Source organism: Culex pipiens, chromosome 1 (assembly GCF_016801865.2).
Source record: "Culex pipiens pallens isolate TS chromosome 1, TS_CPP_V2, whole genome shotgun sequence".
In the NCBI taxonomy this organism is placed as follows: Eukaryota; Metazoa; Arthropoda; class Insecta; order Diptera; family Culicidae; genus Culex; species Culex pipiens.
Genome location: NC_068937.1, coordinates 22656945 through 22673345, shown reverse-complemented (window position 1 = coordinate 22673345; position 16401 = coordinate 22656945). Strand labels below are relative to the sequence as shown.

General features: G+C 34.6%; 2 protein-coding genes across 5 annotated transcripts in view; both read right to left on the bottom strand.

Moving 5' to 3' along the window:
- Positions 1-910: 910 nt before the first annotated feature.
- Positions 911-11515, bottom strand: LOC120420184 (uncharacterized). 2 transcript variants are annotated; one of them, XM_039583161.2, is made up of 8 exons: positions 10866-11514; positions 6902-7186; positions 3798-4039; positions 2522-3739; positions 2320-2461; positions 2136-2262; positions 1766-2082; positions 911-1707 (listed from the first exon to the last, which is right to left on the bottom strand). In XM_039583161.2, the coding sequence occupies exons 2-8, from the start codon at positions 7157-7159 to the stop codon at positions 1258-1260; spliced, it is 2754 nt and encodes a 917-aa protein (XP_039439095.1). In that variant the 5' UTR covers positions 7160-7186; positions 10866-11514; the 3' UTR covers positions 911-1257. The 2 variants fall into 2 exon arrangements, with proteins under 2 accessions (XP_039439095.1, XP_039439094.1); XM_039583160.2 differs by having other exon boundaries at positions 2136-2461; positions 10866-11515.
- A 4492-nt stretch (positions 11516-16007) lies between these two features.
- LOC120420188 (troponin I) overlaps positions 16008-16401 on the bottom strand; it is a 30368-nt gene continuing 29974 nt past the window's right edge. For all 3 annotated transcript variants that reach the window (XM_052706849.1, XM_052706845.1, XM_039583175.2), the window contains one exon: positions 16008-16373. Coding sequence is in view for 1 of the 3 variants with exons in the window: in XM_039583175.2 (XP_039439109.1) it covers positions 16350-16373 (24 nt within the window). In the remaining 2 variants the exon portion in view is untranslated. The remainder of the gene's footprint in view (positions 16374-16401) is intronic.

Below are 16401 nucleotides of genomic sequence, written 5' to 3'. Positions count from 1 at the left end.
GGGAACAAAATTCACTGCTTTTTTCTGATTGGAAGACCGTTTTTTCCGGAAGTTTTCACTGTAGAAAATTGTTCATCGCGAGTTGTTCCTCCTTCATCGACTACTGCGATACGAATGACGACGCCAAGGTAAGGCTGTCATAGGTACGCGCCATTCTTGGTTTGCATTTGTGTGAGTGCATCATTCCGTGCTACGAAAACCAAAACAATAACAAACGAGCAATGCTAGGGTAATTTTTCAAAAGGCCGTAACCTTGCTTGAAAACGGCCAAGGTGAAAGGAAGAAAACAAAACATAAACAAAGGAAGCTTCCATAGGAGTGACAGAGTCAGAATTTAGGGAGCTTTCTTTTATTACGTAACGTAATTGGGAGGGGGGGGGGGGGGAGAGGAAGGGTTCGAAAGTTGTGTTACGCTCCATACAAAATTTTAAAAAATTGTATGGACATTTTGTTCACTGGGTGGGGGGAGAGGAGGAGCGTTACGTAACAACGCTCCCTTAGAACTTCATTTTTCGAGTGATTTTAAAGCCTTTCCTCAGTAAGTTGAGAGATTTTTTTTCTTTCGAGATGTTTACTCGGTGAAGTGTAAAGGTGTAATAAAACGACAAGTCATCAGAAAAAAAAGAATATCCATAGTACCTTTATTATATCAAATCCTTAGGAAATCTCTTGTATAGTTGTGATTCAAATTGATTTATTCCCCTCCGTTTTTTGCTTGATTTTTTTTCTGAGTGAGTGAGTAAGTAAGTGAGTGAGTGAGAATGGTACAACTCTGATTAGTGAATAATTCCTCATGCTTTCTTCGACAGACGAGAGGGGTTCATAACGACCTGGTGTGACTGTGTATTAGATAGAGTTAGAATATGCTGCTTGTTTGTTTTTGTTTTGTTTCTTTGTGTGATTCATTTGCTTGTTTTTGTTAGATTCAATTAGCTAATGCTTCCCTTCTTTCTCCTCCCAATTGTTGCGTGGAAATCGTATAGTTAGTGGTTTGTTTTTGTTTTTTGTTAAATGTATACAATATACTTTTTGGCGACAATGAAAAATGCTTGGTATATACGAAATTTTTTGTTTTGTTTAGTTTATCTAACGTTTCGGTTATATAATAATACTTTTTTTTCTTTCCGACAAATATATCAACTGATGCTATAGATATCTTACTCTCCTGCGCTAACTTATGTTACTGTATTATCATTATTATCATAACTGTTACCCTTTTTTTTCTTTGTCTCTTTCCTAACCTCAAACCTGATAACCTCAACCGCTGGCCTGCTCCAACTCTCCAAGTCGCTTCCGCTTCCGCTCCGAGGTGATCTTCAGCACGTGCCACATCGTGACCGGCTTCCGCAGGGTCGTCAACATCTGATGCCAATGCCGCAGTCCCTTCCCGGTGGTTCCACTCCCAACGATCACGTGTCCGATCGATACCAGCTTGGTACTCTGCTTCCGGCTGAGGTTGTTTCCACTGCTGTCGTACGAGCTGTACCCGAACTGGATCAGGTCTCCTCCACTGATGTTGTTGTTGTTTATGACGTTGCTCTCCGTCCGGTTGGTCATCTGGACGACGGAACACCGGATCTGGATGGTGTTCAGCATGTACGGCGGAACGCTGAAGATGATCGCTTCGTTGTAGATCGGCGATCGCTCCCCGCGCTTCACGCACGTCTTCTTCTTGGACACCTTCTTGTCGTTTTTCAGCAGGTACACCTTAGAAAGAGATGTCTCAAGTGAGGGTGATCACACCCCAAACATATCCCAAACCTACCTTCACGAAGATCCCCTCGCTGGAGTCCACCTCTCCGCCGTCTTCTTCCTCCTCCACCACAGCCGCTTCGTCGTCGATCGCGACCTGCTGCTGCAGCTGCTTCGATCGACCACCACTTCCCGTCGCCGCCCTACTACTCTTCAGGTTAAGGTTACGGGCCTTCACGATCACCACCGTGAGCCGCTCCGCCGTCGGTAGGTAGCTCAGCGAGAACATTAGCTCGCCGAGCGGGCTCTTCTTGTGGCTGGAGTCCATCAGCTTCAGCCAGGTCGTCATCGGCCGGCTGATGTTCTCGTTCAGCTGCATCTCGCACTCGCCTGGAAGTTGATTTGATCAGCTTGATCACTTGATGATCACTTGGGCCACTTACCGATCAGCGTCTGCTCGCTTGAGCTGGTGTGGTACACGTGGAACCACAGCGATCGCCGCACGCTCTTGTGGGTGATCCAGAAGCTGAACGTTTCCTGGTAGCTCGGGTAGCAAGAGTTCTTGAAGACCTGCAAAGATCGTGAGGTCATCCCAATTGAACCATCTTTCAAGCGATGATCCCCTACCTTGGTCTGCAACACCTTGCTTTCGTCAGGTACGATAAACACCTTCACGAAGGTGTCCATTTCGATGCCGGGTGGACACACCAGCTGCTTCGCCTCCTGGATCGTCACCAGCAGCTCGACACCCTCGATCGTGGTGCTGCTCCTGCAAAGAGGTCAAGCGTTAATTGGCGCGGAACTCCCCGAAACAGGTCACAAGCCTTACTTGTCATACTGGAGGCCGACGCACAGGTATCCGGTGATGGGCTGGGCCGGCTCCAGGTCGCTGAAGATCACCGACGATTGCGAAGCAACGGATTCGGTGGAGGTCGACGGGATTACCGAGCGTAGTCCGCCGACGGAACCGCCCGATCCGTTGAACGCGGCAGCGACGCTTCCGCTGCTGCTACCGCTGGCCATGGAACCGCCGGGATCGTGCTCCCGACCGAGCGTGTACTGCTCCAGGAACGACTCGGAAACGGTCTTCTGCAGGACCGTCGAGGATCCGCTGGAGTACCCGGAGGTCACTGCCGAAGGGGTGACCATACCAGAACCACCACTACTGTTATAGTACCGCGTGAGGTCCTTGTACGAGGAGTTCTTCATCAGAGGTATTCGGGGTGTTTGGTCACCGTCCGTGGCTAGAGCGAATCCCTTGAACAGCTTCCGCTCGGAGAACTCCGTCTCCGAGAAGGATCGGTTCCGGAGGATGTGCTTGATACCCTTGGACACCGTTGGCAGGTTGATGTTGTCGCCGGCTTCCGTGCGCGGAGAGTCCTGGTACTTGCTGTTGTCCGTCCGACTGATTGAGGGCGTTGGAGTCGGAGTTGAGGTTATGTCTATCAGCTTCGGAGATACGATAGGGGACGTTGACGAGGATGAGGAGGTCGGCTTCACCGGAGGTGACCTCTGGTCACTTTCACTACTCCGATCAACGGTCCCGTTGAACTGCTGGTAGATGTTCAGCAGCATCTGGTTGCTCTCGATTAGCCGGGACATCTTCCGGAGGTTCTCCATCTTGGAGAGCCGCCGCTCGGCCCGCTTGCTCGGATCTTCCTCGGCGAACACGGACTGCACGGTCGCCGGCTCAAAGCTGAAGATGCACTCGTCGTCCGGCTTGCGGGGATCCGACGCGAACGGGTTGTTCGCGGAGCGGATCAACCGCTGCAGAAACGGTTCCGGAGCGGGAACCGGTGGTTCCGGAACCACGGGAACTTCTACTTCCGGTGGTTGAGGAGGAGCCGGATCGACCTCTTCCTTGAGCGGTGGCTCGTTCAGGAACGGATTCGTGCAGATGTGAGGCTCTTGGTGGAAGCGCTTGGCGTCGCGGGGTGAGTTGAGCACCGGCAGTGGAAAGGAGATCGGGGCCGAGTGTTGCTTGCGCGGCACGGGCCGCGGAATCGGCGATATGATGATGGACCCGGCGGAGGGTTTGGGTTCGGAGCTGGAAGCAAAAGAACCCCGTCAGTATCGCATTGTTCAGCTGGATGATCAGTACTCACGTCTGCTTCTGGATGGCCTTCTCGCGGGTCAGCTTGGGTTCCCTCGGGGATGGAGCGGGTCGTAGTGGTTGGGGCGGGATCTCGGACTCTTCGGTGGAGGAGGTGCGCCACGGAGGTACCGTTAGGTTGGTACCCTGCTGATGGGCATGGTGACCGTACGGGGGTTTGTAGTCACGGTCGACGGAGTCGAAGCGCTGGAAGCTGCCGGTGGAGCCGAGCAGGATCTCCGAGCCGGAGTGCATCTGGGAGTAAAATCATTGACATTTTTTTTATATATTTTATTCATTGTAGATCCGACATTAATTAAGAGCTGGTCAATGTTGGGCTAACTTAAATGCTGTTGCTTTAACTGGGAGTTAAGTAAGTGACAGCTGTTTGTTTATAAAGCTTGTACGGAGCTCGGAGCGAACGCAAAACTCTATACAATTATTATTTGAAAAATCAATCAATGCAAAAAATTAGCAAAATTTTTCATTAAAAAATTCTAAAATTCTAAAATTCTAAAATTCTAAAATTCTAAAATTCTAAAATTCTAAAATTCTAAAATTCTAAAATTCTAAAATTCTAAAATTCTAAAATTCTAAAATTCAAAAATTCTAAAATTCTAAAATTCAAAAATTCAAAAATTCAAAAATTAAAAAATTCTAAAATTCTAAAATTCTAAAATTCTAAAATTCTAAAATTCTAAAATTCTAAAATTCTAAAATTCTAAAATTCTAAAATTCTAAAATTCTAAAATTCTAAAATTCTAAAATTCTAAAATTCTAAAATTCTAAATTCTAAAATTCTAAAATTCTAAAATTCTAAAATTCTAAAATTCTAAAATTCTAAAATTCTAAAATTCTAAAATTCTAAAATTCTAAAATTCTAAAATTCTAAAATTCTAAAATTCTAAAATTCTAAAATTCTAAAATTCTAAAATTCTAAAATTCTAAAATTCTAAAATTCTAAAATTCTAAAATTCTAAAATTCTAAAAAAAAATAAATTGTTTAAATTCCTGAAATTGCTAAAATTTTTGAAATTTCTACAATTGCAAAAAATTCTAAATTTTCTAAAATTGCTAAAACTTAAATAGCTTAAATTGTTAAAATTGCTAAAATTTCTATGATTGCTAAAATTGCTAAATTGTATAAATTTCTGAAATAACTAAAATTTCATGAATTGCTTAAATTGCTTGAATTAATAAAATTTCTAAACTTGTTAAAATTTTTGAAATTGCTAAATTGCTAAAATTGCTAAAATTTCAAAAAATGTTATAATTTTTAAAATTGCTAAAATTGCAAAAATAATTGCTAAAATTGTTAAAATTGCTAAAATTGCTAAAATTGCTAAAATTGCTAAAATTGCTAAAATTGCTGAAATTGATAAAATTGCTTAACTTGCTGAAATTGCGTAAATTGCTAAAATTGCTGAAATTGCTAAAATGCTAAAATTGCTAAAATTTCTGAAATGGCTAAAATTGCTAAAATTGCTAAAATTTGTAAAGTTGCTAAAATTGTCAAAATTGATAAAATTGTCAAAGTTTTTAAAATTGCTGAAATTGAAAAAAATGTAAAATTCTTGCTAAAATTGTTAACTATGCTAGAACTGGCAAAATTTCTAAAATTGTTAATATTACAAAAATGCATAAATTCCTAAAATTGCTAAAATTACAAAAAATGCAAAATATGTTTAAATTGCTAAAATTGCAAAATTTGCTAAAATTACAAAAAATGGAAAAATTGTTAAAATTGCGAAAAATGCAAAAATTGCTAAAATTGCTAAAATTGCTGAAATTACTAAAATTGCTAATAATGTTTAAATTACTAAAATTGCTAATAATGTTTAAATTACTAAAATTGCTAAAATTTCTAAAATTGCAAAAAATGCTAAATTTAAAAAAATGCTAAAATTGATTTTATTGGTGAAATTGCTAAATTCGCAGAAATTGCTAAAAATGTTTAAATTGCTAAAATTGCAAAATTTGCTAAATTTACAAAAAATGGAATTTTTTTTAAAATTGCGAAAAATGCAAAAATTGCTAAATTTGCTAAAATTGCTTAAGTTTCTAAAATTGCTAAACTTGCTGAAATTGCTTAAATTGCCAAAATAGCCAAAATTGCTAAAATTGCTAGAACTGCTAGAATTGCTTGAATTGCCAAAATTGCTCAAAAATTGCTAAAATTGCTAAAATTTCTAAAATTTTCTGAAATTTCTAAAATTGCTTAAATTGTTAAAATTGCTGAAATTGCTGAAATTGCTAAAATTGCTAAAATTGCTTAAATTGCTAAAATTGCTAAAACTGCCAAAATGGCTAAAATTGCTAAAAATGCCAAAATTGCAAAAAATGTTAAAATAATTACAATTGCGAAAATTGCTAAGATTGCAAAAAAAAGCTAAAATTGTTAAAATTTTAAAATTGCAAAATTTCAAAATTGCTGAAATTGCTAAATTGCTTAAATTGCTAAAATTGCAGAAATAGCTAAAATTGCTAAAATTGCTTAAATTGCTGAAATTTATTAAATGGCTAAAATTGTCAAAATTGATAAAATTGCAAAAAATTCTGAAATTGTCAATGTTTTCAAAATTGCTAAATTTGACAAAATGGTAAAATTCGAAAATTTCAAAATTCTAGAATTATTTAATATGCTAGAACTGAAAATATTGATAAAATTGCTAAATTTCCTAACATTGTTAAAATTGCTATAATTGCTGAAATTACTAAAATGTTTAGACATTATTAAATTTGAACATTTTTCCGAGCTTCGTACTTAGCTATAATACCATCTTAAAATTTTAAAAAGATACCAAGCCAGCCTCACTCTGCTGTTTTCACCGCAGTGCTGATTATTTGAAAAGTTGTAGCAAACTCTAACCTTCAATTTCCCCTCCACTGATAGACAGCTCGACGTGTAAACATTTGCTGTGGAATGATCGGAATTCATTTCCGAATCATTCCAAAGCATTCTTCCAGTTAATCAACAACTCCAACACAAAACAATCCGATAACATTCCGCAAAGCCCTCATTTTGCCCTGAGCAATAATCCTCTCAATACTCGGATTTGTGTGTTCTGTTCCACCGTTTCGAGCGAGCCTTTCTAAGGGGCTATAAATAATACCTACCAGATATCCATTGGCATTGTACAGCCTCATCTTGGACAGCTTCAGCTTGTCCTCCCGGCTCGACAGAAACCAGGCGATGTCATAGGGCTGGACGAGCCGACAAAGCAGCAGCAGCACAATCAACAGCGTTCCGACGAGGGCCAGACAGGCAATCAGGACCACGGCATCCATTCTTTGGGTTTTTGCTGCTACGACGACTATCTGAGGGACGACCCCTCCTAAGTCCGGGCCTGCTCGCTGCCACGACCGCTTTGGCATGCCGAAAATCCTCGATTGCCATCAATTCTGGTTGTTTTTTTTTGTGTGTTGCGTGTCACAGCAATCCAGGCGCGCGCGATTTGTTGGTGAAACGCCAGAAGGTAGGCAGCAAGGAGGAGAAAGCAGAAACAGAGAGAGAGATGGGATAAAAGGAAAAGGCATCATTAGCAAAAACATCGCTACAGGTGGTTGAGCTCTCACGGAGAGGTGGTTTTTGGGAAAATCCTTTGCAGAGAGAGAGAGAGAGAGCAAAAAAAACACATCAATAAAACATGGCGCTCGCGTGTTTTTGTTCGTGCTGCATACTTTCGGGCGAAAAAAAGAAATCCCAGAAGAATCGCTAACACACCCTTCTCAAACCGAGCAAATTTCCATACAGTGATTGACGTGACGTGTGCGATCCCCGTCTGTCTGTGTGAATAGAGTTAATCAAGCCTTATCACCGTGCAATCAAATGTCCAAAGCCAGGCCCCCGCCCAACTTCTACCCGACCGTGAATCCAGCACCCACCCGCTCAAGGTTATGATGCCAGGACGAGCCTGTCAAATGGAGATAAAATGTGCTTCGTTGGGGATGGGCGCAGAGTTGGGGTTTGGGCTTTTCCACCTCGAACCACCTTGTTAAAAGGATTTCCAGGGAAATTAAATGGCACGGAAAGGGTGGAAGCGTGGATACAATCATTTTTATTTTTTTATTTTAAGTTGGATTTTTCAATATTTTTTCGATTATTTTAGAATTTTAATTCCTCGGATTTCAGTTTTTTTGTATTTTAAAATTAATGTAATCTGAAAACGTTTAATTTGAGGATTTTTTTTTTATTTGAACTGGTTTAATTTTTTAGTATTTTAGTATTTTAGTATTTTAGTATTTTAGTATTTTAGTATTTTAGTATTTTAGTATTTTAGTATTTTAGTATTTTAGTATTTTAGTATTTTAGTATTTTAGTATTTTAGTATTTTAGTATTTTAGTATTTTAGTATTTTAGTATTTTAGTATTTTAGTATTTTAGTATTTTAGTATTTTAGTATTTTAGTATTTTAGTATTTTAGTATTTTAGTATTTTAGTATTTTAGTATTTTAGTATTTTAGTATTTTAGTATTTTAGTATTTTAGTATTTTAGTATTTTAGTATTTTAGTATTTTAGTATTTTAGTATTTTAGTATTTTATTGTTTTAGTATTTTAGTATTTTAGTATTTTAGTTTTTTAGTATTTTAGTATTTTAGTATTTTAGTATTTTAGTATATTAGTGTCTTAGTACTGAAGTATTTTGATTTGTTTTGTTTTTTATTATTCCTGGAAAGTTGTTTTTTTGTATTTTAGTACATGCTTCAGAAAATTTAAATGACACGAAAAGTTTGGGTATGTCATGATGATCAATTTTGAAGAATTTTTTTTTATTCAGATTTTTTAAAGTTTTCAAGGATTTTTAATTTCTTTTTTTTAATTTTTAATTTTTTTATTTTTTGTGTTTCGTTTGATTAAGTACTAATTCAGTTTTTTTATTTATGCAAAAAATACCGGGTTGTACAGATTACTGATCCTTAGAGATTTATAATTTTAGTATTTAAGTCTATTTTAATCTATTTAAATATTTTTCAATCTTTTAAAATTATCTCAAGGTTCCCTAACTTAAAGCTTGTTAGTTATGAGATGTTCACGTATTAAAGCATTTAAAAATATATATCTTTTGAATTTCTTTTAATTTTTGGTAAAAAGTGAACTCAAAAATTCTATTTTTATACAAACCGCAATTTTTGGAATATACCAAGATTTTAAAAATGTGCAATATTGGATACTAAAGGTGTCGATTTTCAAATGGATTTTCGCAAGGTGGATTTGTTTTGTTGAAAATATTATGGTGTTGAGAAAAAAAAACCATTCAAAATATTAAATTTTCATAATTAAAAAAAGAACTAATGCGTTCGGCACCCATGTTGTAAGTTTATATTATTTGAATTTGATGTCCTTCCTACCCAAGTATAAAAACTATATTTTGTAAATTTTTGAGTTATTCGTCCAAATATATAAATGTTGTTTGTCTCTTGTGATTTGTTTTTAGTTTTCTTTTTTCCTTTTATTACTTTATTATTTATCTTTAGTAATGAGCTAACAGCTGGAGGCTTGTTCAGCTCAGTCCTTTGTTTTTTTTTTTTTTTTCAAATTTTTCATTTCACTTCATATTTGATTCTATTGTTCAACTAGCAATTTTGCATCATCTGACACCCACAATTTATTTGTTTTTAATTGAGTATGTTTGAAATACGCTATTTTGTGAAAATGAGAGAATTTTCTGCAAAAAAAATCTAAAGACGATAAAATTAATATAAAAATGGAATAATTTTAGCAGTTTCGAAAGCGGGTGAAATTACACATAAAAGTATGTAAATTTACACTTTTTAAGGGGAAACACATTCCACAATTTTTTCTGGCATGAAAACTGTAATGTAATATGATTTTTTTCCTTCTGTGAATAGGTTCAGTTCAACAGAAAAACATTGTAATTTTACCAGAATACGTGAAATTTAAAATCTTGTTGATTTTTTCCTTAGTTTTAGCCTGACTTGAGTCTGTAAATCAGAAATTATAATAAAACCTAAAATATTTTTTTTCATTTTTTTAAGGTGTCATTTTTTTTTACTTTGATAAGATCGACTAAATTTGATAAAATTCTCAAATACATTTCAATTAGGCGTAACCTCGCCTGTTTCTGTCCAAGGTTATTGCAGTAATTCAAGAGTTCGAGATTAGCTTTACAGCTGTGTAGAGTAAGAAATTCGATAATATTATACCTGAATGTTAAATGTTGCTTTTGAAAAAAAACGAAAAACGTGTAAATTTACATAGTTTTCTACATAATCGCAACACAATTACATGTTCCAAACTAACAATTTTGCCAGTGTTGGTAAATTTGAATCAAAATAAATAAATTTAAATGCTAAAATATCACTTTTTTTTTAATTTTACGCATTAAAAAATTTGCAATTAAGCTGCGTGTAAAATAAATTTGTCTGGTTTTATGAAGTTCTATGTAATATTACACCCAGAAATATGTAGCCCATCAATATAGAAAACCTACTTGATCGAAATGTCAAGCTTAATACGCGTTTATCCTTTTGACCTTTCATCGGTCAGATAGCCGAGTGGACTGAGGCGCCAGTTTTTTTTTCTCTATGGGTGCAGCGTTTGATTCCCGTCGGTTGCTTATTTAGCGTAGAAAACATGTACCTGGTGTGACTTTTCTCACAAAGAAGATTTGCATGCTTTTGCATGTAACTTTACCATCAGGGTTTTTGCTCTCACTAAACAGTCAGATAAATTTATTTTATTTGTTTATAATGTTGAAAAAAAATCGAGAATTTATAAATTTTATTTAAATTTGTTGTATTCGATTTTGGTTATTTAAATGTTAAAGTTTTTTTTTTACAATTTTAAATATCTTCTGTTTTCCCGTTCTTAACATTTTCCTCCGAAGTTGGGGGCACGTTCCACAAAGGACATCGTCGTCGTCTTCTTCTTCGACAAGGTTTTTTGGGAGCCAAATTATCGTTGTACAGCAAACAAACGAGAAGAAGTTGGGGGTTTGAGGAACCCCACCGTTTATCCTTTTGTGAGTTATTTGGTATAGAAAAGTGTCCTATAGTGCTTTTCGTCGGGGGTGAAACTCAGTGTTTCTATTCATTATTACCATTTCTTTAAAAGCTTACCTGTAATGCTCCATCATCTCGTGGCAAAGATCCATTATTGCCATAAAGAGACACGACGACGACTCTGGTTGAAAGAACAACAAGCCAAATCGATTTCTGGCGTCCTGCTTCGCTTCCGGATTTGATCTTGTTTGCTGTGCTTCTTTTTTTCGGGGGTTATATCTTTTATAGAGTAAATATCATCCTTAAAGAGATAGAGCGACGACGATTTTTATTCCTGGTTAAAAATTGGTGCTGATTTAGTTTTCTTGTTTTTTTTTCTCTACGGCGTTCGATTTTTCCTTTTTCCAACACTGCTTGCTTTCTCTTTTGTTTTCTCCGTGGAAAATTGCACTTTTCTTAACTTTCTGAACAACACACTTTCACTCGAATCCGCAGAGAAGTGTAGAAGAGGAGGTGCTTTTTGTTTTCGACAAATTTCGACGATTTTTTGGTCTAAAAAACTACAGCTCGCGCGTGGATTTTGTAAAGTTGCCCGCGCCAAGATTTAGAAGTACTTTTATTTTTTGTGTAAAGAACAACAGCCATCGGTATCTTTCTAATGCTTCTTCAAGCCCCTTTTTTTGATGAAGACAGAGGAAAATATTGTCTCCGCGGAAAAAAGCCTCCGACGAGTGGCGAAGAATTTTCCTCTCTGCAGCAGGTATCTGCTTTTCGCCTGCCGATATGCAACAAATCGCTAGGATTCTAGTGCAAAAATCTGGGACAGGCGCAGTGGCGCCACGGCTCTGGTTGCCTAGCTTTTGGGGGTAAAGTCTTGGAGTCAACAACGGAGTTGTTGGAAATAGCTGACAATCTTGTTGAATTTGTCAAAATCAAGCAAATTTTGCTTAACTTCAAATTTGATCGAAAAAACTCAAAAGTCATGGTACTCCCGAAGCATTCCTGGTTTTGTTTTGGTTTTTTATACCTTCGCCAACCACCTCTCCAAATAAAACGAGAGTTGCGTTACGTGAGAGCAAGGTGGCGTTACGGCCATCATTCGTTCCAAAGGGAAAACAAGAACTGGGAAAATGGCAATCGCTTTTCCGTTAGGGTAGGCTCTCTCACGTTTTTCTTTTGACAGATGTGTTCAGTCATTACGTAACGCGATTTTTTTTAAATTTGAACTTTCTGACTACATTCACAATTTTTTCATTGTGCGTAATGCGGCATCGGATTCCTTAAGGAATTTTCTTATATTTGAATTACGGAATAAATTGACAGCCCCCTAACCGTTTCTCCTTTGTGCTTTTCTGACAGGAGCGCGGTCCCGTGTCGGAATGTGCCGACGATCTGTTCTGGGTGTGCGTATATGTAGGTCATGCGGGGGACACTATCATAATTTATGGGAACTGGGCTCGCGCAAGACAGGGTTGACAAAGACAATTTGTTGATTTTTTTAAAAGATAAATTCCAGAGTTTTTTTTGAAAAGGACCAATAAACTATTGTCTTTCATATGTTTATAGGACCTAATCAAAAAAAACTCTAGAATTGATTTTATTTAAAGATACATTTAGATTTTTTGAAATATTACCAATTTTAGCAATCTTAGTTTTGTTAGCAATTTTAACAACTAAGCAATTTAGAAATTATAGGAAATTTAAGCAATTCTAGCAATTTCAGCATTTTTAGAAAATTTTAGGCAATTTTAGCAATTTGGGCAATTTCAGCAGATTTAGCAAATTTGTCAATTCAGCATTTTTTGCAATTTCAGCAATTTTTAACAATTTGACGCCATTTTAGCAATTTTTGAAAATTTATTAGTAATAGCAATTTTAGCAAATTTGCAATTTCAGCAATATTGGCAATTTTAAAAATTTATCAAATTCAGCTAATTTAGCAATTTTTGAAAATTTATCAGTTTCAGCAAATTAAAGCAATTTTAGCAATTTCAGAAAATTTAACAATTTTAGCATTTTGATTTTTTTAAGAAATTTCAGCAAATTTGGCAATTTTAGAAATTTTAGCAAATTTAGCAAATTTGGCGATTTTAGCATTTTTTGCAATGTCAGCAAATTTGTTATTTTCAGCAATTTTAGCAATTTTTGCAATTTCAGCAATTTTTACCAATTTGACGCCATTTAAGCAATTTTTGAATTTTTTCTAGTTTTAGTAAATTTAGTGAATTTAGCAAATTTGCAATTTTAGCAATTTTGGCAATTTTAGCAAATTTATAAATTTCAGCAATTTTAGCTATTTCAGCAATTTTATCAATTTTTGACAATTTTAGCAATTTTAGCAATTTTTGAAAATTTATCAGTTTCAGCAAATTAAAGCAATTTTAGCAATTTTAGAAAATTTTACAATTTTAACATTTTGTAAATTTTAAAAATTTCATCAAATTTGGAAATTTAAGAAATTTCAGCAAATTTGGCATTTCTATAAAGTTCTGCAAATTTTGCAAATTTGGCGATCTATTTTTTACAATTTCAGCAAATTAGTCAATTTCAGCAATTTTAGCAATTTCATAAATTTTTGACAATTTTAGGATTTTTTAGGCATTTTTTTAAAATTTATCAGTTTAAGAAATTTCAGCAATTTTAGCTCGTTTAGCAATTTTATCAAATTTAGAAATTTCAGCAAATTTGTCAATTTTAGCAATATAATCAATTTTTGACAATTTAGTAATTTTAGACAATTTATCAATTTTGGCGATATCATCAATTTTAGTAATACTAGCAATTTTAGCAATTATAGCATTGTTTGAAAATATTAGGCAATTTTAGCAAATTTAGCTATTTCAGCAATATCACCCTTTTTAAGCAATTTTTGCAATGTTTTCTATTTTAGAAATTTTAGCAATTTCTGTGTTTTTTGAAATTTTTAAGGCAATTTCAGCAAGTTGTGAAAATTTTTCAGTTAAAGCATTTTTAGCAATTTCAGCAAATTTAGCAATTTGTCAATTTTAGCTTTTTTTTTGGCAATTTTAGCCAATTTGTCAATTTCAGCATTTTTTTGACAATTTTAAACAATTTTTGAAACTTTATCATTAAGCAATTTCAGCATATTTAGCAAATTTCGCAAGTTGAGCAAATTTGGCAATTTCAGCAGGTTTTGCAATTTTAGCAATTTCATAATTTTATGATAATTTTAGGCAATTTTTGATAATTTAACAGTTTCAACAATTTTAGCAATTTGAGCAATTTCAGCAAATTTGGCAATTTCAGCAATTTTGGCAAAATGATCAGTTTTTGCAATTTAAGCAATTTTAGAAATTTTAGCAGTTTGAGCGATTTTGGCAATTTTGTAAATTTTAGCATTTTTGAAAATTTTGCAATATTAGCAATTACAGCAAATTTGGCAATTTTAGAAATTGAAGCAATTTCAGCAATTTTAGCAGTTTTGGAAATATTAGGAATTCAGTCATTTCGGCAATTTTGGAAATTTTTGCAATTGTGGCAAATTAAGCAGTTTTAGTAATTTTACTAATTTTAGTAATTTTACCAAATTTTAGCAATTTTAGCAGTTTTGTAAACATTAGTAATATTAGGAATTTTAGCTATTTCAGTCATTTCAGCAATTTTGGAAATTTTTACTATTTTGAAATTTTTAGCAATTTTGGCAACTAGGGCAATTTTCGCAATTTTAGAAATTTAACAATTTCATTTCATTTTGGTAATTTTAGCAACTTTAGCAATTATGGAAATTTTAGCAATTTTGGAAATTTAGATTATTTTGGAAATTTTAGTTATTTTGGAAATTATGACAATTTAAGCAATTTTAGGAATTTTGGAAATTTAAGAAATATCAGCAATTTTGAAAATTTTTGCAATTTTGGATATTGTAGCATTTTTGGAAATTTTAAGCACTTTAGCAACATTAACAATTTTGGAAATTTTGGAAATATAATCAAGTTTGGAAATTTTAGTATTTTTTGAAAATTTAGGATCTTTGTAAATTTTTGCTAATTTTAGCAAGTTTTGCAATTTTGTCAATTTTAACAATTTTAGAAATTTAAAATTTTAGATTTATTTTTAAATTGATTTCATCATGCTAAAAATGTTTATCTACGCAGGAAGTGCATTTAAAATTGCGTTCAGTTTATTGCATATTTTCTTTGATTTTTTGAAGTTTTTGAAATAAACATGTTTTTTGCTCCCTCATTTTCACCCTATTAAATTTCGCGACATTTTATGATCTTGTGTAAGAGAATGAATTATTTAGATTGATGGACTCTTCACATTTTTGGGCATGAACATGAACAAGCCATGAATAACAAATTATTTTTGTATCGAGCCACTCGCTCGTAAACGTAATTCCAAAAATTTCATGGATTTTTTATGATTTCATAAATTAATGTTATGGCTGGTGTTCATAAAATCATGAATTTGATTTAAGCTTTCAAAATAAATCATTTTAAAAACAAAAATCCATAACTTTTTTGCAAGAATACATGAATAAAAATTCACGATTTAATTAATTTGATTCATGAATTCGTGATTTTTTTCATGTTGTTTTTATCGTTATCGTGAATTTTTATTCATAAAATTATGAACTTTGTTCACGACTAATAAATAAATCATTTTAAAAAACAAGAATCCATCACTTTTTTGCAAGAATACATGAACAAAAATTCATAATTTTATGAATTTGATTCATGAATTTGTGAAGTTTTATTCACGTTGTTTTGATCGTCATCGTGAATTTGTATTCATAAAATTATGAACTTTGTTCACGACTACCTACTCACATTTTATGAAATCATGATCTTCATTCATCTTTATTATATTTATTCACTGCTTCCTGATAATTTATACCCAAAGTTCATTGTTGAAAAATTCGTGATATTTGCGTTTTCATGATACTAAATTCACGATTTCTGAAAAAGAATAGATTTTGTAATACATTAGCAAAACTACACCAAACGAGCATAATTTGACGAATATTGACATGTAAAATATATTGTTCTTGTATGAATAATCTGTAACATGAAGCGAAACTTGCAACCCTACCTTTTTTGACAACTCTCTCCTTGGTGGTACACACGGAAAGAAAACGCTCCTCGGTTTACAAAGATAAAAATATTCGTTTACTCAGAAAAAAATAAAGTTTAAAGTTAACCCTTGCGGTGGTCGAAAGCTGCCGACGTTGCGACGACGAAAACCGAAAAATTTACAGAGAGACTTGCCTTTCGAATCTAACTCTTTCTCGCGATCGTATTGTTTTTGCATACCCTAACCTGTATTAGTGAGCGTTCATCGTTTTTATTTATTTAAAATCAAGTGTATGTGTACATCTCCACGGAAAGATAAAAAACAAAACAAACTGTCAACTGTGTGTGTTCGTGCATTTCGAAGCTGTAGCAAACTATTTTTGTTTAAAACTAAATTTAGCCCGGCTACACTCTTAAAAGTAGTTCCTTTTTAAAGTGATACAAAAAATATTTCCTGTTTGGGCCGCTCGCGGCGCTGCTGCTGCTGTTGTAAGTCGTCATCGTAAACAAGTCCGGTTCGGCGGGGTTCGCTGGATTCCTCTTCCTCCTTCATGACGTTTCGGGGCGTTTACTTGGTCTCGGGGGAAACCTCCTGCAAAAGTAAGGTCGGTTTCGTTTGG

Bases quoted from the DNA above. Each gene is read 5' to 3' on its own strand.
- LOC120420184 (XM_039583160.2), bottom strand. From the start codon at position 7,159: ATGCCAAAGCGGTCGTGGCAGCGAGCAGGCCCGGACTTAGGAGGGGTC. The intron at 2,462-2,521 runs GTAAGGCTTGTG...ACCTCTTTGCAG, and splicing joins GTCGGCCTCCAGTATGACAA to GAGCAGCACCACGATCGAGG. The intron at 2,083-2,135 runs GTAAGTGGCCCA...ATCAACTTCCAG, and splicing joins AAGCGAGCAGACGCTGATCG to GCGAGTGCGAGATGCAGCTG.